General features: G+C 43.8%; 1 protein-coding gene across 2 annotated transcripts in view; it reads right to left on the minus strand.

Annotated features, from left to right (window-relative positions):
• Positions 1-13,542: 13,542 nt before the first annotated feature.
• Positions 13,543-26,775, minus strand: part of LOC126517593 (lysosomal proton-coupled steroid conjugate and bile acid symporter SLC46A3-like) — a 101,640-nt gene continuing 88,407 nt past the window's right edge. For both annotated transcript variants that reach the window (XM_055064363.2, XM_050167358.3), the window contains 2 exons: positions 19,587-19,743; positions 13,543-18,961 (listed from right to left, as the gene is read on the minus strand). In XM_055064363.2, coding sequence (XP_054920338.1) covers positions 18,859-18,961; positions 19,587-19,743 — 260 coding nt within the window. In that variant the 3' untranslated portion in view covers positions 13,543-18,858. The remainder of the gene's footprint in view (positions 18,962-19,586; positions 19,744-26,775) is intronic.

The raw sequence follows: 26,775 nt of genomic DNA on the forward strand, positions 1-26,775 counted from the left end.
AACTTCAATATAGGCTGGCGGCGAATGAAGACGGCAGCGGGTGTAAACATGACCGTCGCTTCGGCAAGCGATGCGCATGAAAGAGGGACAAATACAGCACTGTGAGGAGGAAGGTCAGTATCTGAAGCTACACAGATCCTGCTAAGATCCTGAACTTGAAAGTCGTGAGATGGCAAATCGCACAGAACGGAGAACTGAACCTCAGCACGTGCACAGTCAATGGCGGCATGATGGCGCGACAGAAAATCACAACCGAGAATCACATCGTGGGAGCAACAAGTTAATACAAAGAAATCAATCGAATACGATATGTCTCGAATCAGCACCCTGGCAGTGCACATAGCGACTGGCTGTACTTGTTGTGCACTGGCTGTTCTAAGCAACGGTACCGACGGCTTCATGGTCACTTTCCGTAATGCACGACAAAACTTCTCACTAATCACGGATACAGCAGCGCCTGTATCGACGAGCGCAAGGGATTTGATGCCATCAACGGACACTTCAATAACGTTAGCGGGGGAAAAACGAGGACTTTTATGTTCCGACGATGACGCAGTTCGTGCCTCAGGAACTGCGGAAATCAGTTTTCCGCTTCAGTAGTACTGGCACTGGGTCTACGACGCATGGGTGAGAGTGAGCGCCGACGAGGGGAAGGCGAGCGACGCGTGCCGTAGAGCTGTGACTGCGGTGCCGGTATGTCATCAGCAGCGTAGACTTCCGGTGGTGGTCGTGAAGGCATGCGGAAAGGTCGGAAGTCGGAGCTGGGTCGTCGCGGGGTGCCCACGAAGGCCAGCAAGCGCCGGCGGCAGAAGCGCACTACATGACCCGGAGTACCGCAGGCATAGCATATTGGGCGGTTGTCAGCAGTGTGCCAAGGATTTGGACCCTGCTGCTGTGCACTGAAAAAGGAATCCGCCGGCTGGTGAGGCAAAGGCCGAGGAGAGAACACCGACGGGCGAGGCGCTGAAGGCGGAGGAGAGAACCCCGGCAGACGAGGCGCCCGTGCAACGGCTTCAGCATTCGTCAGAGGCGCGGCCACGGGAGCCGGCTGACACGGAGGTGGAATAGCTTCGGTCACTTGCTCTTGAATTATCTGTCGGAGCGCTGGAGCCAAACATTGAGAAGGATTCTCCGTGGTCGGCAAAATCGAGAGCTGTCATGCGACCTCCTCGCGCACAAATTCTTTTATTTGCGTCAGCAAAGATGTGTGGTTGTCGCCAATAATTAATGCGGCTAACGAATCTTCCGTAGGCGGTGGGCGCCGAGCTAAGATGCGTTGTTTCCGTAGCTCGTCAAAACTTTGGCACAAATTGATAACTTCGGCCACGGTACGCGGATCCTTCGCTAACAACATCTGAAAGGCGTCCTCACCAATGCCTTTCATAATGTGTTTTATCTTGTCCTGTTCTGATATTGACGGATTCACGCGCTTACACAGGTCAATGACATCTTCGATGTAACTTGTGAAAGTTTCACCGTGATGTTGCGCACGCCCCCGTAAGCGTTGTTCTGCGCGAAGCTTGCGCACAGCGGGGCGCCCGAACACTTCTGCGAAACTTGTTTTGAACGCGCTCCATGTTGCGAAATCGTGTTCGTGGTTTCAGAACCAGAGGTTCGCGACGCCGGTTAAGTAAAACAGCACGTTGTGCAACTTGGTGACGTCGTCCCACTTGTTATGCTGGCTCACCCGTTCGTAAGATGACAACCAATCCTCCACGTCATGATCATCGGTGCCGCTAAAGATGGCAGGATCACGCTGGCGCAACACACCGGAAACGATGACCGCCGGAGGCTGTGGTGCATCTTCCTCGGTGGTTTCGTCAGGCATGGTCGCAGCAGTTGGTAGCGTCCGGCTTCGGAGTTCCAGTTTCCGAGGTCTACCACGCAGCTCCACCAAATGAAAGGGGGTTTATTGCAGCTCGTACGCGGGATCGCAAGTGGCTCTTGATCGCGAGTCCTAGCTGTTCGCATCATATATATATATATATATATATATATATATATATATATATGGGCAGAGGTCTTGTATGTATTGCCTAATGGTCGACAGATTTGCGTTATCTTCACCATAGTAACGAATTCTATGCGGTGAATTATGCAAAATGCATTGCCGTGAAGCACACTCAGATTGAAAGGGGGCTCTGTTCAGCTTTCACGGGGACTATAGTATCATCACCATCATCATCATCAACCTATTTATGTGTACTGCAGGACAAAGGCCTCTCTCTGCGATCTCCAATTACCCCTGTCCTGCGCCAACCGATTTATTTATTTATTTATTTACCTCACAGACTCCCGAAGCAGTATTGCGTGATGGTAGGATACAGGGAATTAGCAAAAAAGAAAGGAGTAAACAGAAATTATACATTGCTAGTGAGTAAACATGAAAGAACAAATATCTAACAATAGAAATAACGCGATAGATGAAACAAAACGACTGTGTGAAGTAGCAAAAAAAGGAGTACCAAGAAATTATACAAATGGTAGCTGGTGAAGATGAAAGAACAAGTCTCTGACAACGTTAAAGCAATACAAAACAAACATTCATACAAAACGAACAAGAAGCTACACAACTTCGCTAAAAGTATTTACTTAGGTGCGCAGTATGGTTTAGTTGTGGTGAATTATGGAAATAATATGCATAAGCGTGCTTTGAAGGATACAAGGTCAAGAATGTCAGCTATGTCGTTTGGTAGGTTATTCAAATGCTGAATGGCACGTGGTAACGCGAAAGAATTGAAAGCATTGCTTCGGCCAAAGATACGCTGGAAAATGAGATGATTACGCAAACGCCGAAATGTACGAGATGGACGAGTGAGCGGCAGAGTGGACGGGCGCGTGCTATGGATTATCTTGTGAAATAGACAAAGCAATCCTATGGTTCTTCGTGATTCAAAAGATTAGAGGGATAAAGATGACCTAATGCTAGTCACGATAGAGTTGCGGTGATAATCTCTGACAATGAAGCGGGCGGCACAGTTTTGGACTGATTCGAGAGTCGCGATTAGGGAAGCTTGATGAGGTGACCAGATAGGGGCTGCAAATTCCAGTTGTGGCCTCACGAAAGTCTGATAGGCGATTTTTCTGGTGAGGGCAGAAGCATCGCGCAGGTTACATTTAAGATAACCGAGCGTACGTGAAGCTTTAGCAGTTATTTTTTCGATGTGCGCAGACCATGACAGGTTAGGTGTAAGGAGAATGCCGAGGTACTCGTATGAGTTGGTGGGTGTGACGGGGTTCTTATCAAGGGATTAATCGAAAGCGGATTGTGTCTGTTTTCGGGTGAATGTTATTAGTTTGCATTTATCAGTGTTAAGGGTCATTTGCCAAGAAAAGCACTAGTTAGTAATACGGTCAAGATCTCCTTGGAGAGCCACGTGATCAGAAGGTGAGCAGATATTACGATAGATCACGCAATGGTCTGCGAACAAGCGAATGGATGACGTTATTTCGGATGGCAGGTCGTTAATATAGATCAGAAAAAGTAATGGTCCGAGTACGCTTCCTTGTGGTACACCAGATGTTTCATTGCTGATACTGGAAATAAAGTTATCGACGACGGTGAATTGCTTACGGAATGAAAAGAAATTTCTTATCCAAGATACTGTTAGGGAATCGATTCCAACTAGCACCCGCAGGTTTGCTAATTTTGTCGCACCAACTAGTCCTCTGACGTCCTCTACTGCGCTTCCCTTCTCTTGGTACCCATTCTGTCACCCTAATGGTCCAAAGTTATCTAATCTTACAGCGTTACATGACCTGCCCAGCGTCATTTTTTTTCTTTGGTGTCTATACCCGTCTATACCCGTTTGCTCTGATCCAAACCGCTCTCTTTCTGTCTCTTAAAGTTATGCCTAGCATTCTTCCTTCCATCTCTCTTTGTGCGGTCCTTAACTTGTTATCGAGTTTCTTTGTCAGTCTCTAAGTCTCTGCCCCATATGTCAGCACCAGGTAAAATGCACTGATTCTATAATTCCTCTTTCAATGATAGCTGTAAGCTCCCAGTCAGGAGCTCACAATGTCCACAGTTTGCGATACAACCCATTTTTCGTCTTCTGTGAATTTCCTTCTCATGATCAGGGTTTCCTGTGATTAGTTGACCTAGGTAAACGTACTCCTTCACAGATTCTAGAGGCTGACTTGCGATCTTGAACTCTTGTTCCCTTGCCCGATTATTCATCATTATCTTTGTCTTCTGCATATTAGTATTCAACCCCACTCTTACACACTCCCTGTTAAGGTCCTCAATCATTTGTTGTAACCCGTCTGCAGTGTTGCTGAATAGAACAAGGTCATCGGCGAACCGAAGGTTGCTGCGGTATTCGCCGTCGATCTTTACTCCTAAACCTTTCCAGTTTACTATATTGAATACTTCTTCCAAGCACGCAGTGGAGAGATTATGTCTCTTTGACACCTTTCTTTGTAGGTATCTTCCTACTTTTCTTGTGTAGAATTAAGGTGGCAGTGGAATCTCTGTAGATATTTTCCAGGGTATTTACGTAAGCGGTCTGTACTCCTTGATTACGCAATGCCTCTATGACTGCTGCTATGTCTACTGAACCAAATGCCTTTTCGTAATCTATGAAAGCCATATAGAGAGGCTCATTATACTCTGCATATATCTCGATAACTTGATTAATGACATGGATGTGATCCATTGTAGAGTATCCCTTCCTGAAGCCAGCCTGTTCCTTTGTTTGACTAAAATCAAGTTTTGCCCTTATTCTATTGGAGATTATTTTGGTAAATATTTTATATAATACTGGGAGTAAGCTAATGGGCCTATAATTTTTCAATTCTTTAACATCTCCCTTAGTATGGATTAGTATGTTTGCATTCTTCGAGTTTTCTGGGACCCTTGCAGTCGATAGACACTTCGCATAAAGCGCCTCCAGTTTTCCTAGCATTATGTCTCCTCCACCTTTGATTGAATTCTGTTATTCCATCTTCTCCGGCCGCTCTTTCTCATTTCATGTCTTGCAAAGCCCTTTTGATCTCATCGCTAGGTATAGGAGAAGTTTCCGTATCCTCATCATTACTGTTTCTAATTGAGGTATTCTGACTGCTCTGGGTACTGTACAGGTCATTATAGAATTCTTCCGCTGCTTTTAGTATACCTTAGATATTGCTAATGATATTACCCTGCTTATCTTTCAGTGCATACATCTTGGTTTGTCCAATACCAAGTTTATTTGTCAGTTATTTCAGGCTGCGTCAATTTTTTTACGGCTTCTTCAGGCTTTCTCAGGTTATAATTTCTAATATCACTTATTTTTGCCTTGTTGATCAGTTTTGACAGTTCCGAGAATTCTATCTTATCTCTTGAGTTGGACACTTCCATTCTTTGTTGTTTCTTTATTAGGTCCTTTGTTACTTGGGAGTGCTTGCCTACTGGTTGCCTTACTGCCTTGCCTCCCACTTCACTTGCTGCCTCTAAAGCCGGAAGCGTTACAGTTTCATTCATTACTTCTATGTCATTTTCACCTCTCTGTTCTAAGGCTGCATATTTATTTGCAAGTGCGAGCCTAAATTCGTCTGCTTTTACCCTTATTGCCTCTAAATTAACCTGTTTTTTCTTGACCAATGTTACTCTTTCGCTGTTCAAATTGAGGCGAATCCTAACCCTCACTCACCTATGATCACTGCACTTTACCCTAACTATCATTTCTATATCCTGAACTATGCTAGGATAGGCAGAAAGTATGAAATCAATTTAATTTCTTGTTTCACAATTTGGGCTTTTCCAGGTCCACTTTCTGTTGCTACATTTCCTGAAAAAGGAGTTTATTATTCTCAGCATATTCCGTTCTGCGAATTCTACCAGCATCTCTCCTCTAGCGTTTCTAGAATCGACGCCGTAGTTTCCAATCGCCTGTTCACCCGCCTGCTTTTCCCTCACTTTTGCATTAAAGTCACCCATTACTACTATATACCGAGTTTGCACTTTTCTCATGGCTAATTCAACATCTTAATAAAATTGATCTACTTCCTCATCGTCCTGACTGGACGTTGGAGTGTAGGTTTGTACTACCTTTAATCTATAACTCTTATTGAGTCTGATTACGACTACTGCTACCCTCTCGTTGATGCTGTGGAATTCGTCAATGTTGCCTGCTATGTCGTTATGGATTAGGAATCCTACCCCGTATTGCTATTCATCAGGGAGACCTCTATAGCAGAGGACGTACATGGCCGTTATTTTAGCAATGTGTAAGCCTCACCGCTTGTTGTGGCTTGCCGCGTGTCTCTCGTGTGACGTCGGCGTTGGCTGATTCGCCGAGAGTGGTTAATAGGATGGTCACGTGGCGATTACGTCAGTTCGTTCGTTTTGGCACGGACGCTTGAAATAGACCAGGAGCCGCGGGACCTTCGGTGACAATTTTCTACGCAACAAAGGCTGTAGCGGTGGCGCAGAAGTAGAGCATCTGCCTTACGTGCAAGAGCACCGTGGTATGAATCCCGGTGCCTTGCAATTTTCCAGCGGATATAAAAAAAATTCGAGTGTAGATAAACTTGCATAAACAGGCCTGGAGTGCGGCCTGATCTCAGTGATCAGAACCGGTAACGCACTCCCTCATCAGAGCAGGATTGGCCACCATGGTGCAGCACTTGGCCACAACCCCCTATAGGAATACGAGGATCAAACCACGGCCCTCAGTCCCCAGCAGCTGCGAAGCAACTGACCACGGCGGCGGTCAGACCTGCGACGCAGCAGAGGGTGCTGAGAATCTCTGGGTCTGGACAGGCCGCCATTGGAATCTGAATCTGGCAACGCTTAACGCTAGAAGGTTATCTAGTGAGGTGAGCCAATCAGTGTTATTGGAGTTATCAGCCTGGCTACGCCCACTGCAGGGCAAATGTCTCTGCCATGCTTCTCCAACCACCCCGGTCATATACTAATTGTGGTCATGTTGTCCCTGCAAACTTCTTAATCTTATCCGCCCACCTAACGCTCTGCCACCCTCTGCTACGCTTCCCTTTCCTTGGAATCCAGTCCGTAACCCTTAATGACCATCGGTTATCTTCCCTCCTCATTACTTGTCCCACCCATGCCCATTTCTTTTTCTTGATTTCAACTAAGATGTTATTAACTCGCGTTTGTTCCCTCACCCAATCTGCTCTTTTCTTATCCCTTAACGTTACACCTATCATCCTTCTTTTCATAGCTCGTTGCGTCGTCCTCAATTTGAGTAGAACCCTTTTCGTAAGCCTTCAGGTTTCTGCCCCTACGTGAGTACTGGTAAGACACAGCTGTTATACACTTTTCTTTTGAGGAATGATGGCAACCTGCTGCTCATGATCTGAGAATGCCTGCCAAACGCACCCCAGGCCATTCTTATTCTTCTCATTATTTCAGTCTCATGAACCGGATCCGCGGTCACTACCTGTCCTAAGTAGATGTATTCCTTTACCACTTCCAGTGCCTCGCTACCTATCGTAAACTGCTGTTCTCTTCCGAGACTGTTAAAAATTACTTTAGTTTTCTGCAGATTAATCTTTAGACCCACCCTTCTGCTTTGCCTCTCCAGATCAGTGGAGGAATTAGAGGAATTGGAGGAATGGTTGGGCAGTAAATGGGATATAATAGGATTCAGTGAGGTTAGGAGGGCAAAAAAAGCATATACAGTGCTCAAAAGCGGGCACGTCCTGTGCTACCGGGGCTTAGCGGAGAGACGAGAACTAGGAGTCGGATTCATGATTAATAAGGATATTGCTGGTAACATACAGAAAGTCTATAGCATTAACGAGAGGGTGGCAGGTCTTGTTGTGAAACTTAATAAGAGGTACTAATTGAAGGTCGTACAGTTGTACGCCCCTACACCCAGTAATGATGACCAGGAAGTAGAAAGCTTCTAGAAACGTGGAATCGGCGATGGGTAGAGTAAAAAAAAAATGCACTATGCTGATGGGCGACTTCAATGCCAGGGTAGGCAAGAAGTAGGCAAGAAGAAGTAGTAGGCAAGAAGAAGTCAGTGGGGGGAATATGGCATAGGTTCTAGGAATAGCAGGGAAGAGTTATTAGTAGAGTTAGTAGAACAGAATAATATGCGGATAATGAATACCTTCTTCCGCAAGCGGGATAGCCGAAAGTGGACGTGGAGGAGCACGAATGGCGACACTAGAAATGAAATAGACTTCATGCTCAGCGCTAACCCTGGCCAAGATGTGGACGTGCTCGGCAAGGTGCGCTTCAGTAACCATAGGGTTGGTAAGAACTCGAATTAGCCTAGACTTGAGGAGGGAACGGAAGAAACTGGTACATAAGAAGCCGATCAATGAGTTAGCGGTAGGAGGGAAAATAGAGGAATTCCGCATAAAGCTACAGAACAGCTTTAACTAAGGCTTTAACTAAGGAAAAGGACCTTAGTGTTGAAGCAATGAACGACAATCTTATGGGCATCATTAAGGAGTGTGGAATAGAAGTCGATGGCAACTTCGTTAGACAGGATACCAGTAGGCTATCGCAGGAGATGAAAGATCTGAATAAAAAACGCCAATGTATAAAAGCCTCTAACCCTACAACTAGAATGGAACTGGCAGAACTTTCCAAGTTAATCAACAAGCGTAAAACAGTTGACATAAGGAAGTATAATATGGATAGAATCGAACATGCTCTCAGGAAGACATTTGCAAGACATTTGGGGTCACTGTACTCATGGAGTGCATTTCCGTTCGAGAGCCCCATGGGCACCATCAAGAAGCTTCTGAGAAAGCCGCAGCAACTACTGGAGCAACTGTCAAACAGAATCGCTGAAACGAAGAAGCTTCAGTGCAGAAAGAAAATGACAGTAAGCAGTTCCCCTCTGTTCACTGCACAACATGAAGATGGGCCTCTTGCGCCTCTTTGACAAGAGCCACAGCTCAAAAAAGCGACGTTTCCAGAAGGTATTTTCTTAGACATTATTAGGAGGATTAACTGCTGCAAGCTCCTTGATGGAAGTGTAGGTGTGGTGGAAAACTTTGCCCATAATGCACAAGGTATGCCATACATAACTAGAAGGAAGTTCCTGAAGAAAGATGACGTATATTTGACACCTTGTCCCTGATCAGCACTGGGAATATTGTGTCCAAGCCTACTTTGCTGCGGTGTTGGCCTCCGACATGGGTCTCAGAAAAATGCATGCGAGTTCCATTCAAAAAGAAGCTGATTGTATTTCCTCTTGTGCATCTAAAGGTGTAAATGACAAAGAAACTCCTGTATATAGAATTGTACAATATGTATATTGTTTTTCTTTAAGGTGATCAATATGCAGTGGTCAAGCCTCTGTGGTTCTTGTACATACCAAGTGGCTGCTTGGTGATGTCTGCTTGTGACCACAATATTCGAAGAATGTTTCCTATTTAGGGAAATGTGGAGCATCTCCATCCTCCAACTGGCAAGTCGTGCCGTGTGTGCCCATAGACACATCAAGTAAGTTTTATATTTCTCTTCTAATTATTTTGTCGCATGTCGCATAACATTGTAACCATATTCATGTTGGCAATGTTCTTTCAAGTGCAATGTGCACACACACCTCTGAAAGAAAAAGCAACTTCAGGAAGATTGTTTTCTTTGGTGGCACAACTGTAGTTTTTACATGCTTACTAGATGACAATCACTTTTTCATTCAGAAATGAAAGCTCATATACGCCTTGGCGCAAGAATTTGTTAAGTTTACATGGTAACTCTAGATCTCTTACGGTTATTAGAAGACTTATCTAAAATTACACTCGGTTGAATACTTGTGGCAATGCTTGAATTTATGCTCATTATTATTTGTCGCTCTCCTTAGGAACATACGATGCAGCACGACAAAAGCTCAGGCAAGCTGAAAATGGGTCGGACTTGGGGAGTGAAGTGGACGTGGGAAGGGGCAAAAGAAGGAAGGCAATGAAGTGCCCTTAGCTCAAGTTCAGAGAGTTTGCAGCGACTACCCCTTCCACCGCCCTCTATGATGAAAAGTATGTTTACTATATGTTTTTCACACTAGCAAGCTTTCTTACTTGACTATATTTTTTGTATTAGTTTTTCTATGCCACATAAATTTTCCCACTAACATGTAAACTAGGCCTGCACCTTCAAAGAAAACACATAAGGGTTTCCCTGGCAGGTAGGCAGTGACCTGCCATTTTGCGAATTCACCTCTACATTGTAAATTTTTATACAGCTCTGTAAAATGAATCTCTCTGCTTTCACTAGAAACTGGCGACATCTGAGCTTTGAAATCACATTGCATGTGGTTGGTACACTAAGGAATTGTAGCCCGTTTCTCGAATCCTTTCAATGCAGTCTTTTCAAATTTAGAAGAACAGAAGAGGGATAGGAAATGTATTCACAAGCAGTCATTACATGCATCAACATCTAGGGCTAATGATCCCAATGTTTTCAGTAGGTCTGCGCCTTTTGATATGCATCTTTAGAATGCTGTCATTGCAGAAAATTGAATAATGAGAAGGAACTGCTCCAAGACGATGCCTGACAATGCCGCAATAACCTTTGAAAATAAATCTACTGATAGTATAGCACGTTATATAAAAACCGTCAGCATAGGATGGAGCATATAAATAATTGACAGGGCATGTTATCACTATGGCTTGTACCTGAAGCTGTTGGTGCAAAAGCAGAACATAAAGCAGTTTCTAATGACATTTTAACGGCTGCGCATTTTGATGTACAAAGTAAAATTGAGACAAGAGTGACTGAGGATTGTCAGCCAGTCTCTTATTTCTGGACACTTTCACTTCTTTAGTTTCCTAGAGCCCTTAGCTTTGGCACATCCAGTTAATTTGGAACACTAAAACCTATCAGTGAGTGTTAGAGACTACCCGTCAAGGCAGCTCAGTGGCTGTAGCATTGTCCTGCTCAGTACGAGGCTACAGGTTTGACGCTGGCTCCGGTGGCTTTCTGGTGCATCATAAGAGCACCATGTTTTCGACCTTAACTTGGAGTCTCTCACTGTGGTGTGCTCCAAAACCACGTCACAGATGTGGCATGTAAAGCCCCAGTAAAATTTTTTTTAGCCTTATGTACAAAAGCAGAGCTCTCGTACTTTTTGTATTTTCTTGATAAGGATCTAATAAGTTATTTTTACTGATTTTCCTTATGATTTGCTTGCTACATTATTTGATGCTGGTCAGTCATTCGCATGAGTCAGTCTATTTCCTCTCCTTCTTTAAGGCGATCAAGGCGCAGGGCAATGTGCACAAATGTGTGCTAGCAAGACTTCAGAATCTGAGGGTGAGGTTGACTCTGGAGGTGAACAAGATGCAAAGCAAGAATCATCAGGCATTAACAGATCATTCACAGCTCACTCTTTGATGCAAAGTATGTAATCTAGCATTGTCTGTTTCTTGCTTTCATACAGAACCTCTTGAAGTTGTAGCCAGAAATGTGCAAAGGTTAACTTCTACATATTGTCTCGTGACAGAACTGGTTTCCTTGCACAAGCACTACTCAGCAGTAACACACCGTAAAGGTCTGCTGGTGAAAATGATTATGTATTTTTCATTTTTTTGTCTTACAACGAATCAAGCCAAATGGGAAATTCACAGTGCAACAATGAGAAATGGCATTCAAGTCTGTCTGTTGCGCCTTCTTCAGATGATGGTAAGCATTTAAGAGTTCATATTAAGCCAGGGGTTTCATGTGTTAGAGGATTGATTAATCTTCCAAGGTGTCTAGAGTCATGCATTCAGAGTGAACGAAGCAATTGTAAGCAAGACAGTGATGCAAACCATAGACTTGATGCTCTAGGAAGGCCCTGCACAACTTTTAAGGAAACTTTTGAGCTACGTAAATAGGTTATTTTTCTAGATGTTCATCATTGCTTTCCATGTGTCAATATACAAATCTATTGCTTAGAAATATTGTCCACTTTAGGTAGACTATTAGGTTCAATTCACGGAACTGCGATATCATTTTTTTATTGCTGAGTTACAGAAAAACATAATAGTTTCAGTTCTGAAAATTTGCGATTTTTGCCAATTTTTATTTAACAAATTGATGACATAAATGAAAAAATTGGAACAGTGACTAAATCCTTCTTCTTTTCGATGTAACAAACCTTATCAAATTTGGTGCAGTGGTTGCCGAGAAAAGCGATTTCTCCTTTCCCAGGTATTCAGATTTGAGCCCTCGAGCTAAGCTTCCTCTTAAGGGAGCCAGATGGTCTTTGGGGCTCGGATTACTGTTACTATGGCTTAGAGCACCATTAGGGTACTCTGTTAACTTGTTGACTGCTGCTTATTGATTAGTGTATGAAAGTCAACGTGTTTTCATTTGATGCGATAAAGTCGCAATGTAGACCAGATGCCCAAGCAGGAAGTTTGCTCCCTTTTGGTTCTGTTTGGGCAGAGGAGCTGTGCAATAACCATTTATGTTTTGTACTGCATTGTGGGCAGTAATACTAGTGTGGCACGTCACACTTTCCACCGTGACCAAATTTCTCGGTTGTGATTGGCTTCTTCCTGCAATATTGCGGGAGGGAGCCAATTGTGGTTGAGAATTTCTATCAGGATCGGGCTCAAGTAATAAGAAGTGGCCGTGTGACACCGACGTAACATAAGAGCCTTTCCTCATTTTTCATGATAACACGAAACATGATTGGCACGGCCATTTTAACAATATAGTACCACCTCTTTTTACGTAATATGTTGCCATTATAATTGGTAGTGTGGCAATTCCCGATTCAAATATTGGCTGCATTTCACTAAGGAAAATGGTTTGGCAAACTTAATCGAATTTTCCCATGAAAACACCTCACCTGTGCTACCTTTTCACACTGTTCTTCACATAGCTTTTAGTCATAAGCCCACACAGTGGTGGCACCACGTCTATAAGTGGACAGAAGGCTTGGCAGAGAAATGTTTCCGAGTTCCCAGAGGCCAACAAATGAACTCAACATAGCAAAGGGGCATTAAAGAAGATTATTAAATTCTATTTTTTACTGATACTCTTGTAATAGCAAAGCAACCACTCTTGTGGGCTTGGCAAGAATGAAGGATGGGCGACTGTACTGTGCTGAAGTTCCACACCAGTCAGCTCTGATTTTGACAGTTGGCTAGGAGCTAGTTATAGTTTATCAATGAAGGACTGCATCACACTAAACAAACCAAACTAAACCTGGCAACTGCACGAATGTTAACTGATCAGCCAGAGTGTCCTCACACATTTTCTTCGCGAATTTCAGGCATTAAGCAGGTCATCAGGCTTCTACAAACAGTAATATTGAAATTCAAGCACCTGGGAAGCCAACTAGATGTAATAAAAGCAAAGCTATGTGACCGACAACCACAGCCTGAAGCAGATTTGTTAGAAAAACCATTTTGTGCCATCACCGAGTTTGAACTGTTTGATCAAAACCTTTCAGAAGGTGCTGCAATGGAGTCACAGTTGGTAAGCGTTTTTTGTGGAGCATTGTTATATACGAATTTGATAAGCGTGAGGTTGATTGCCATATCTCACGGTAAACATTTCCAGCTTTCTGTGTATGAAATAAGCAAGTATCCTTGCTTGTTGTATATGTAGCAGGTTTTATGTGCACTGCAGTTCTTAATTCCAGGTAGAAAAATAAATGTTTTATTCATGTACCGTAAAGGCCCTTTTACAAGCATTATATAGGGGGTTACATATCATTACATAACATCACGGGGAATAAATAATGAAAATATACAAGTGTGAAATGCACCTAGCCTTTTGCACTTAAAGAACAAAAAAGTAATGTATAATTGCTATGTCTTAAAGGACTAATTCTGTGAACAGTGTACATGTATATTCCTCAGATCCAACATAACACAGTACCTTTCAAAGTCAGCAATTATGTCAACTGGTCTCTAGCGAACCTGAATATGGCTACTTCCTTGAACAGATGGTGTGGGCACTTACTCATATCAGCACCTATATGTGTGTGGACAATGAGCCCATTTCTATAGTTTTCTAGTGGCATTACCACTAGAAAATTTCTACATGCCACTACATATCTGCATGACTACATATCTAGTGGCATTTAAAATGTTCTGCACATTAATAATTTTTGCCGTTGATCGTGCAGTAGTACATGATGTACAAAGTTTCAATCTTCTAAAAAACTGGTTGCAACAAAAGGATTACACGCTTGACATATGCTGCCACCTGCAATCAGTTTTCCATTACACCAAATATATTAGCCTATCACTTCCGGTTTATTTATGAGAAGGATGAAAGTTGTCCATGGGTGTGGACAGTGGGACTGAAGACGGTATAGCAATGATATTAGAGGTTTGTTGCAGTGCCATTGTAGGGCTTCTTTAAGTGCATAAATGAAATAAAACAAGACTACTACTTTGCCTGTCATTTGGAATTGCATTGAACTTTTTTTTTTGTGAGATACTAAGCATAAGACATCTGAGGTATAAAACGCCTGTGAAAACATAGTATCATGCTAGAAACTTGTAGCATGCTGTTTGGTATAAGATGTGGATCTTGTTTAGGATTCTTTATGCTGCTTTAAAATCTTCAATCATGTTTTAGTGAACGTGGCGCTGCATCCTGAAACTCGCTTTCAGTCAGTGGGTTTTATGAAAATTCACCTGCTATAAAATATTGCTTAGTGTTATCTGAACTGTTGGTATTCCTATAATGGTATAAAACCTTGTGAATTGCAGATACGGGAACTCGCTGCCTTAGGAGGAAGAAATGTTAGTTTTTGTACGCGCCGCATTCTTGAAGCCACCCGCCGTTGTTGCTCAGTGGCTATGGTGTTAGGCTGCTGAGCACGAGGTCGCGGGACCGAATTCCGGCCTCGGCGGCCGCATTTCGATGGGGGCGAAATGCGATAACACCCGTGTACTTAGATTTAGGTGCACGTTAAAGAACCCCAGGTGGTCGAGATTTCCGGAGTCCACTACGGCGTGCCTCATAATCAGAAAGTGGTTTTGGCACGTAAAACCCCATAATTTAATTAATTTTAATTCTTGAAGCCCTCATTACCCAGGAAGCGGCTGTTCACTGTAGTTTGCTCGGACAAAAAGGAAATAAGTTCTTGTCGTTGACAACGTGTGACCTGATATATAGTAAGTACAATTGCTTGATTATGTAATTCAATTTTCAGTTGTCTTTCAAGTGTTACCTGGTGGACACTGTACCCTATTTATCCACGACTGCACTTATGTCAGTTACCACAAACATCTTTTTCTTCAATATCCTGCTTCTGTTTTTGGCAAATTTCTTCCCCTTCACCCTCCGGGGAAATGGACTTCTAGCGTTAAATTACACACATAATATGTAGCTTTCAGCAGTTGGCTGTGGTGTGCCAGCATAGTTTTCTAAGCCCTTCAACACCTTGCACATTTAAGGAGTACTTGTGCTATTGACTTTTAATCATTTTTTAAATTTTTTCTCGACAAGAACTCTTGCGTGCACATTGGCTGAATACCAAATAAGTTCACATTGAAGAGAGCACATGTACAATTTATCTACTTTTTGTGAATAACCACATAGGTGCATCATGCGTAATATAAATTGAACAATGGCTACCTGTTGGCTGATAAAATAATCACGAGGGCTACATTGGGTGCACACTACACCTTCAAAGGCCATCTGTGGTTTCTAGCCGCATAACTGAAACATGCGAGTTGTGAAGTTTGAATCTTTCTCCACTCTTGAGCCGACAATATTTGCTCTTGCCATATAAAATTGTTTATCACTGGCTTGCTCATAAACCTTTGCCCCCCATCGTGGCCAGATAAGGAAGATAACTGAATTAAATGTATATCCTGGAATGTTTTTATTGACAGCTAATCGACAGCATTAATTTGTGTAAACTAAACTGCAACCCACTCTTTTTTGTTAGACTTTCTGTTATGACCCTGGTCTCTTTTATGTCGTGACTGACTGTCAAGATAACTACAGAGCATCTCCTTATTGTTGCAGAAAATTTTAAGTGCACATTTGAAACTGTAAAAAGAAGCGAAGTTGAGGACGTTGTAAAAACGTGGCTCCGACATGCTGGGGAGAAGCTTAGAAAGAATAACAAACAGTCTGAGAAAGCCACTGGCGAGTATTTCTTCTGATAGGTTCTCGTAAATTTTAAATTTAGGTTTCCACCTAATAACATTTAACTATTGAATATACTTCAAAGGTTTTCCTGCAGCTGATCTGAAAGGTGCTTAAAAATGCAATCAGAAACATGATTATATTAGGCAGTTTAACATTATTTAGTGGAATATGCATACAGGCCACAGGTTTTTTTATGCTGGTACTCTGCTGTTTGCATGAAGTGTCTACTTCCCGTATTTATACGAGAAGGCGAGGTGTTTTTCTGAAATCCTCAACCTAGAAGTTACCCCGTACCTTATACTCGACGCTGATAGATTCAGTGACTTTTTCAATATGACGGTAGCAGTGCCACATCTCTGGCGATCCTCATTTTAGACAGCCGTGAGAGTTGTAGCAACTAATAAGCTTTGGCAGGTGAGCCAGCATGGTATTCTGTGCGTACATTCCATACCGAATATTTTAAAGTAAAATTTAATAAAGATGAAGTGTGGGTTACACGTGAATTTCTCCTTGAAACGCGGCTTCTGTGGCAGCACTGCTAGGATACCACACCATAAGGCAACATCCGCATATAATCCCAACTGGCCATTCGGTTTATTCTGCTAACATCCACCCACCGCCGACACCTCGGGAGTAAGATGAGGTGCTGTGCTTTTCGGTATTTCTAGCGAATGCCGACAGGTCTCAATAATTCGTCAGCTACTGTATATCACCCGATATTATTGTTCATACTGGTTTTCTTTTCTTTGGTCCCCCAACTGCACACTCACCTTATAATCGAATAAGTATGGTATGTGCTTAGAACTACAGAAAGTTGAGCTAGTTTGGTAGGGGTTCGTTCTGACAAAAGGTAAGGCATACAAACACAAACACACGAGAACCAGAAAGCTCAAACGGCGTTTGTGTTGTCTGGTTCTCTCGTGTTGGTGTCTGCACACCTCACCTTCTCTCACGAAGATATACGCCTTTACTTTCTCCTCATTGAGAGTTCATTTCCGAAATTTCCCTTTTAATTGAAGAGTACATCTTGAATTGGCAAGTTACTGGCATGTCTTCTCACTTGCTTCCCTTGTTTTTCTTGTAAAAGTAAGTCAGAGACCCTGAATCTGTGATTCATTGTACGTCTTTTCATGAGCTGTTGGAGTGACAACGCAGGCCTCACTGAAGTGCAGCATGTTCCAACCACAGCACCAAAGGACTTTCTTCCACAACGTTTTGTTTTAATGATAATTTTCTCATTCTAATACCCATTCTTACTTTGCCGTTCTTTAATGTTTAAGGATTGTATTTTAATTCCTTATTTTCTAGTCATTTTCAGTAAGCCACACTTTATTACCCATTTTTGCATTGCTGTAGCAGGCAGACAATTATTTTGCCCATTAAGAGCGATGCCTTATGTATGCATGTCTTTAAAATAAACTTTATATTTAAGCTTTTTCGAGCCTTCTTTTTGCAAAAAAGTATGTTACGCACTGCATTGTGATGTGTACATCAGATATTTAAAGAGTAGGCCAGCAGTGACTGTTGCACAAATGATTCCATGGTACAACACCACCATATATTCATATTCATGGATTCTTTAGATGTGGACGTGAGCACGTCCTGGAAACGTGCCTTAGTGGTCCAGAGATGGTCCTGGCAAAATGTCAAAAGAATGTTCACAGTATGTGATTTGGAGAAAGAAATGGATTTGGGTCAGCAGTGACATTTACACATGTAATTCAACTGTACAGCACGAGTATGTAATCACATTCACGACTTATTTAAATGTGCATAGGAAAGGTACTGAAGTGGTCCAGAGATGATCCTGGCACTATGTTCAAAGAATGCTCACAGTGTGTTCGGACGAATGAATCCAAGTAGGATCAGTTGACGACACTTTAGGATGGCCTGAGGATGTTGAAATATCCGCGATTCCACATCCTGCGGATAACCTCAGGATGTCTTTGCGTTGCCTGGGGACACGAAGACAAGACAAAATATGCCAGAGTAAATCTGGCTTATTTCCCCCACGTTTCCGCGTCTGGGCAAACGCGAAACCTTCGCACGTAGAAGCTACGCCGTTTCAGCGTCTGTTACACGACACCCAAAGCGCTGTCAAATGCCGCTGGACTACTTGGCGCAGTGGCGCTTGTGCAGAAGCTGCGCGCCCGTACATATTTCCTTGCCCAGAAAGCAGTCCGCGAGTGTTTATCGCATCCGTAATGCTCGTCCGTCTTTCATGCACGCGCGTTTCAGCTGCGCTCCGTCAAGTTCTCTTACGCGCCAGCTCAGTTTGGGCCGCTCGTACATGATATTAGTAAGATAGCTCACCACACAATGTCAAGTGCACACACACATATTTCGCAACCTGTAGAAATATCTCGTTCACACAGACTCCTTAATTCTGACTCTACAATCGTGTCTCGCACAGGCACCTTGATTTCTTAATTTTACAGATCCCTTAATCCCGAAAAATTGTTCACAGATTCCTGACCGCCCGTAAGTGTTTGGTCCATTCATCAGTACCACATTCTACGGACATTTTTTTTTAACGGCTAAGGCGGTATTAGGTCGACCTCTCGTTTACTGACTATCTGCCTACGCCGGGTTACTTAAATCCGTGCCAACTAAGTCAACAGGAGGTTGTCGCGCGGTATTCCTCGACGAGTGCTTCACGCGCGAGTGACGAAAGTCATTGGAGGCATTCTATTGCCAGCAGCGGGCGTGACAGTGGTTTGGGCGTTTGGGCGCCGTGTCACGCCCACGTGACTCTTCGCTTGGCACTTAAAAATGGGAAGACTTCGCAGGCTGGAAGACCAGCGGCGGGCGGGCGATGCTAAAAGAGGTCACGCTGCACATTGCTAGGAGGGCACGGCGGCAGGAGTGGCCCTGGAGTCCCGCTCACAGTCCACGTCGTTTCGAGGTAGCGTCGAGTACACAGCCACTTCTCTGTACAGGCAGTACCTGCGAGGAAATGGGGATTTCTGCAATTCCAGCCAGTGCACGAGCGGACGTCTGCAGGCGGCGACCTTAACACGGCGCGCGGAGTTGCTACTTCGTTACAGAGCAATACGGGCGTTGGTATAATATCAGCTGGTATACTGCGCTTACCGTCTTTTGGCAACCATTCTGTAACTCTCTAATAGACACTGCTTATCTGCCCCACGCATTACATGGCCTGCCTAGCTCCATATTTATTTCTTTTAAATGTCAACTAGAATGTCGGCTACACCCAGGGCCCAAAGTCTCCCTTAAACGGAAGGCGGAAGGCGGGGGGGGGGGGGGGGGGGGCGCTCATGGGGCGGCGACCAGTATAGCGCGCGCACACTCACACGTGCAAACACACAGATGCACAAAATAAAGAAAGGCGAGAGGTATCAGTTTTAAAAGCAATCTCGAAGATTTTTGACTCATGATTCTGCCTTCAAGAAAGTTGTATCCATCCATCCATGATTCTGCCTTTGCGAGGCATAAGTGAGTGACAAAAAATGCAGCTCTACACCTACGCCAGTTTTAGAGTAATATACATTTAATATGACTTGCTGGTGAATGTAGTCGATGTGGTCGTGCGACCGTGAAGAAGACTCACGTGACCGCGCAGAGCGGGACGACCATCAGTCCGGCGGAGATGAAGAAGGGCAGCCCGGCGTCGATCTCGAGCACGGCGTTGAACACGAGGCTGGAGAAGAGGTTGCCCGCAATCGGCACCAGGGACTCGCACGAACTCCAGAAGGAGAACACCTTGCCTGCGCGACCACGCGAAACAAACTACGTCACGCGCGATCACGGAGAGAGGAGGAAGTGCAACGCGCCAAAATGGTGGCCGAGTGAACTCGGCCCAAGACGTCATCACGTCGGGAGATAGCTTTGCCGTCCTCCAGCGCCGCTCTGTAGACCAGCACCTGAAACTGTTTAGAGGCGCTAAGCGCACGCATGTTCCAAAACCACAATGGGCGCGTTGCAACTGAGCACTCGACAAACGCGGGCGTCCTGTGTTCTTCATTCGTCCTTGTCCGTTCGCGCTTTTCGCAACAACGAAGGCTCACCAACTCACCCAGTTTACCATTTGCACGATAAACGAATACCTCCCAATCGTCGACCGAAGATGCGCAATCATATTGGAAGGAAATGTGCAGAGAGCGGCTGGCTAAGCACACTAACTAGAGTCCACTAGAATACGGTTGAGTGGGACGAGCGGCTGGGCGCGCGACGACGAAAAATACTGTCGTGGCACTGCGATCAGAGTGGATTGGATATATATTCTTTTAACCTAGATAGGGCATTAGGTAGCATAATAGCAAGAGCTTGGTGGCGCAACCCACTAAGACATCACGTTCCAAAGGGGACGCTCATCCATCGTCCGTCCGTTCGTACTACTTCGCGCGCTGGTATATGCGTTCAGACCGCTCAAACGGTGTTTATATTTGGATATGACATGCAATTATGGCTTGGAAATCGATGCCTTTCTTTCGCTTTCACTTTACTTTTTTTTAATGCCGCTCGGTGATCGCGCGTGCATTGCCGTCGCAGTGTCGGCTTTCATTCTGTATACTGCATTATTGTACGCTTCCTTTTGGAGAACGAATACTTATCTTGTTCTTCACGTAGCATGCATCTCTCGTGTGTATTTTTGCGCATATAGTTTTCCATCAGTAGGTCTTGCGTAACGCAGACGGAAAAACAGATGTAAACAGACTGCTTGCCGCTTCAAACTAGTAAAACATATCTGCCACATCCGGCGCCCTGCACTCAGATTTACGGGAGGTATTCTTATAGTAATAGCAAAGGAAAAAGCTGCAGTGCAACATTCCATGTTTCCGTCTTCCTCGCGTAATAGAATGCTGAGTAATTGGTACGGGTTCTTTTATTGCGGTCGGACCTGGGGCGCCGAAAACAGTCGTTGGTAGCCATCATATGTATGCTAATCTTGGGCCCGTAAGCCGTGTAAAATTTTTTGTCCAGTCCGTGCTTAACAACAACAAAAAAAAAGGCGGCGCGGTAGCCTAATTAGTGGCTACATAATCTATATGGCGTTTAGCTGCTAAACTCGAGCTCACGTACGGGTTCAAACCAGGTCGCGGAATTCGATGCAACCGAAATGGAAAAACACTCGCGTACTTCTGTTCAGTTGCACGTTAAAAAAACCCAAGGTGATGAGAACCGAACCGGGTGCTTCATAATCATATCGCGAAACGTAAAACGCCAGAATTGTTCAATTAAAATATACGAAAAAGGAGGGAGCTGCGTCCTTCGGCTTTTTTCAGGGGTGTAAACGAAAGAAACTATTCTCGAGTCTGACTTATGAGAAAAACATGCTGCGCTTATCTGATATTTCATGCCTAAATTTATTGCCGTTCCCAACTGGACGTTCGTTTAACTAAGCTGCTTCTGTAATACAAACGGCTGCTTTCCGTTATCATGTGCCCTATCATAAGAACAATAACGAAGAAATTAAACGAACGGCATGCCTCACATACACGTGGAGATAGATATTGGCAGATCTGCTGTGTTCGTTAAGAAGGTAAGTGTGGTACCACATCGGGCACCCAGTTTTAATGGGTTGCAGACATGGCGATACTGTTGGAAAATGTTTTCCTTATCTTAATCAAGTTAGCAGATGTACATGCTGCCCCAAGATATTGAATATTGAATAACACCTAGGAACTTGTTTAGCAGAACCGATTAGCACCCGTGCGTTAATTCTCTCCGGAACTGGTGCGCCTCTGGGCAACAGCCACGACTCTCCAGCAGCATAATCATTCGGAATAAGAGTCCTCACTTGCATCGGCCCATCACATTCGACACTTTAGTTTGGCACTTTAATTCGACAAAACAGTTTGGCGCTCTTCGGCCATACCTGGCCCCTGCGCCATTAACCACCAAGCATTCATTCATTCATTCATTCATTCATTCATTCATTCATTCATTCATTCATTCATTCATTCATTCATTCATTCATTCATTCATTCATTCATTCATTCGACACTTCAAAGTGCTGTTATGCTTACATTTGGACGGGAACGGCTATTCGATAATATTTAATAGTTCATTCTGAAGTTGAACACGATCGGAATAGCAAACACCATTCGATTAGACTATATATGTTTCTACTTCATTTCCCTTGCTGGCACGTCGAATGAGATCGCCAGACAAGCCACGGAGATTACATTGGTAGAGACTTCCCGGTCTCCCCGATACAGTCTGAGTACATATGCAACATATTTTCCCTAAAACCGTTCTTCATATTAACGTCCAATAATTGCCTTGATTATTTTCTCGGAAAGTTTATTGGTTCACCTGGGACTGGTGCAGCTTTTAAAAGAAACACGCTTAAGACGGTCGGGAGTTCTCACTCTTTAAATCAGTGCATTTATAATAAAATTTTTCCCTTAGATGTATGTCTTTGATATATATGTCTATATAAGCTTAGATTTACCTAGAAGTGCATTGGTCACATGCATCCCTTCGCGCAACGCAGTCAATTACCCTGGTTGATTTCACTATAGTTGGTTTTCTTTGATCATTGTACGTGGTCAATATTCCACCAACAAAAATAGCGCGTAAAATGACACGATATCAATAACGTTTTCTTTCATAGTTTCATGTTGCAGATAGGCGGCTTCTGTGGCAAAAAGTAGTTTTAGAAAACAGTGTTAAAAATAGCAGTTCACCTGGTTAAATTTACAAGTGGTACCAGCAGAGAAGAGTCGCGGGCGCACCAAAGCAAGTAGAACCATTAAAAAACATTTACCGCACAGACAGCTGACATAAGGAACTATAATACGGATAGAATTGAACATGCTCTCAGGAACGGAGGAAGCCTAAAGACAGTGAAGAAACTAGGACTAGGGAAGAATCAGATGTATGCGTTAAGAGAGAAAGCCGGCAATATCATTACTAATATGGATGAGATAGTTCAAGTGGCTGAGGAGTTCCATAGAGATTTGTAAAGTACCAGTGGCACTCCAGACGCTAATGGAACAGAGAATAGTCTAGAGGAATTTGAAATCCCACAAGTAACGCCGGAAGAAGTAAAGAAAGCCTTGGGAGCTATGCAAAGGGGGAAGGCAGCTGGGAAGGATCAGGTAACAGCAGATTTGTTAAAGGATGGTGGGCGGATTGTTCTAGAAAAACTGGCCTCCCTCTATACGCAATGCCTCATGACTTCGAGCGCACCGGAATCTTGGAAGAACGCTAACACAATCCTAATCCATAAGAAAGGGGACGCCAAAGACTTGAAAAATTATAGACCGCTCAGCTTACTGCCCGTTGCCTACAAAGTATTTACTAAGGTAATCGCAAATAGAATCAGGAGCACCTTAGCCTTCTGTCAACCAAAGGACCAAGCAGGATTCCGTAAAGGCTACTCAAATATAGACCATATTCACACTATCAATCAGGTGATAGAGAAATGTGCGGAATACAATCAATCCTTATACATAGCTTTCATTGATTAAGAGAAAGCGTTTGATTCAGTCGAAACCTCAGCAGTCATGGAGGCATTACGGAATCAGGGTGTAGACGAGCCGTATGTAAAAATACTGAAAAATATCTATAGCGTCTCCACAGCCACCGTAGCCCTCCATAACGAAAGCAACAAAATCCCAATAAAGAAAGGCGTCAGGCAGGGAGATACGATCTCTCCAATGCTATTGACAGCGTGTTTACAAGAGGTATTCAGAGACCTGGATTGGGAAGAATTGGGGATAAACGTTAATGGGGAATACCTTAGTAACTTGCGATTCGCTGATGATATTGCCTTGCTTAGTAACTCAGGGGACCAATTGCAATGCATGCTCACTGACTTGGAGAGGCAAAGCAGAAGGGTGGGTCTAAAAATTAACCTGCAGAAAACTAAAGTAATGTTTAACAGTCTCGGAAGAGAACAGCAGTTTACGATAGGTAGCGAGACACTGGAAGTCGTAAGGGAATACATCTACTTAGGGCAGGTAGTGACTGCGGATCCGGATCATGAGACCGAAATAATCAGAAAATAAGAATGGGCTGGGGTGCGTTTTGCAGGCATTCTCAGATCATGAACAGCAGGTTGCCATTATCCATCAAGAGAAAAGTGTATAACAGCTGTGTCTTACCAGTACTCACGTACGGGGCAGGCTTACGAAAATGCTTCTACTTAAATTGACGACGACGCAACGAGCTATGTAAAGAAGAACGATAGGCGTAACGTTAAGGGATAGGAAAAGAGCAGATTGGGTGAGGGAACAAACGCGAGTTAATGACATCTTAGCTGAAATAAAAAAAAAAAAGAAATTGGCATGGGCAAGACATGTAGTGAGGAGGGAAGATAACCAATGGTCATTAAGGGTTACGGACTGGATTCCAAGGAAAGGGAAGCGTAGCAGGGGGCGGCAGAAAGTTAGGTGGGCGGATGAGATTAAGAAGTTTGCAGGGACAACATGGCCACAGTCAGTACATGACCGGGGTAGTTGGAGAAGTATTGGATAGGCCTTTGCCCTGCAGTGGCCGTAACCAGGCTGCTGCTGCTGCTGCTGATAATGATAAACTCGCATTTGAAATAAAGCACCATTATAAGAGCTTTCGCGTGCAATCGGTCTCAGCGCCCGCAGCGAAATCACGTTGAAATCGCCACGAAGTGCATCTCCGCTTTAATACAGTTCGCTCGCAGCGCCCTCGCATAATTTTTCGACACGCGGCGACTGAGCGAGAAAAGGCAATTTTATCCACTCGACCACTCTCTACTACACTCCAACACGTACGAGTGCGCGTCGATTAAAACCTACCGCGAACCCAGCAAACTGGGCCGCGGGTCCGACGAATGCAGGATTTCGGAGCGCAGGGTTGGGCCGAATTTTAGAGACAGAAAATGTCAATGGGATGATTTCACGGGAAAGTTCGCTTGCGAAGGCTTCAACTGCGTGACTTAACGCTTTCTCCCACTTCATCACCGCGACGGTAAATACACGGACGGTCGAGGCGCAGTCGTGCTGTCCTGCCATCGAAGCGCGCGCGTGGGTAGCTGGAAGGCGTCCCCGGGACGCGTAGCGTATTTGGCTGCAAAAGTGATGAAGCCAAGTAACGTCACACTGTGCCCAATCGGCTCTGCAGTTCCGCCGACACAACGTGCTGAGCAGATGTGCCGGCTGCATTCCTGCTCGTTACAGAACTACATCTCGTTGCTCGGGCTTATCAGCACGCCGGAAACCCTGCGATTCGAGATGCAGGCTCACGCGTCGACTGCGGGGCAGACGAGGCCGTGCCAAGGACTGTGTCTGTAAAAATAGCGCCGATAGTCCGTTGCAACATCTATGCAATTTCTTGCGCGCTATTATTGCGCTTATTTTCCTTTCCTTATATCGCACTATTTTTGTGCTTGTGTGCGGATGTTCACATATTAACGGCACTCCACTTAACAAAGTTGAAGAACACAAATATCTAGGCGTTACATTAATCTAGGAGCTCAAGTGGCACAAACATATCAGGAATATAATCTCAAAGGTGCTGCGCAAAATATTTTTCTTAAAAGGAAGCCTGGCGCTGGCAACCAAGACAACGAAGCTGCTAGCTTACACATCATTTGTAAGGCCTGTCCTCGAATACGCTAACACAGTCTGGTTTCAGCATACACTGACTAACATAAGTAAACTAGAATCAATACAAAGGAAAGCTGTAAGGTTCATCCATATCACAAATAAACGTACAGACTCGCCAACAAATCTTTTAACCCAGTCCGGTTTGGGAACGCTATCCACAAGAGGGAAACACGCTCGTTTAAAATTCTTGTTTCAACTACTAAAAAATAACTATAAGATAGATACCTTCAAATACATCTCATTCTCCGAGGCTCGACCTACACGTAACAAGCATGCGCACACATTGACAGAATACGCATGTAAAAATGACACGTTCAAGTATTCCTTCTTCCCACTCGCAATTGCAGAATGGAACCAACTTGATGCTACAATCACCAACATTGAATCGTTATCCGGATTTATGTCACAAATAGAAAAAAAAAAACTGTGTGAATAACAGTACCTATGCATGCAGGGTCACCGGCACAGATTGCTTTATTCTATAGAAAATTTTATTGAACCCTCTCATTTACGACCGCTTATTCGTATGCCATAATGATTCTCAAAAACTTGTAGTTTTATTTCAGCTACTTCTGGTTTATTACTTGCCTCTAGTGATACCTGTGATATTGTTATAAAGCCTCTTCCTTTTTTCCTTCTTTTCATTATTTACTATTCCGTTTGATCTCAACATGGTTTACTTGTATAGTATGTATAACTTGCACTGCTTATGTCGTTTTTTTTGTATAACCTATACTTTGATTTCCTTGCACTGCACAGATGAATTACTGTACTGCCCAACTGATATGCTCTCGAAGGAGAGCAGCAGTATTGAAAATAAAGATAAATAAATAAAAATAGCTTGCATATGCTATGTATCATATCTACAGTGCGTTTTTTCTATATCTCTCTCCAACTAAGCACTACTGTATGAGCCGTTCCTGCTAATGTGAAGTAATGTCAATAAATTGAAATGCCTTTGATGTTCGTATTTCAACGCATGACGAGTACAGTGTTTGTAAGTTTCTACTTTGGGTTTATGTTAATGTATGTCCCCATAAGCAACGCATTTGTGTGAAACATGAGTATTTACCAGCATTCTTGTTCCACATAGTAAGACATGTGTCTTTTCTCCCTCTATGTTCTTTTTTTAATCTCACCCTGAGTATTGTGTCATCTCGACGGAGTGCTCCTGACACTCTGTCAGGCACTCCTTTACCGTCAATT

This window comes from Dermacentor andersoni, chromosome 11 (genome assembly GCF_023375885.2).
Source record: "Dermacentor andersoni chromosome 11, qqDerAnde1_hic_scaffold, whole genome shotgun sequence".
Taxonomy (NCBI): domain Eukaryota; kingdom Metazoa; phylum Arthropoda; class Arachnida; order Ixodida; family Ixodidae; genus Dermacentor; species Dermacentor andersoni.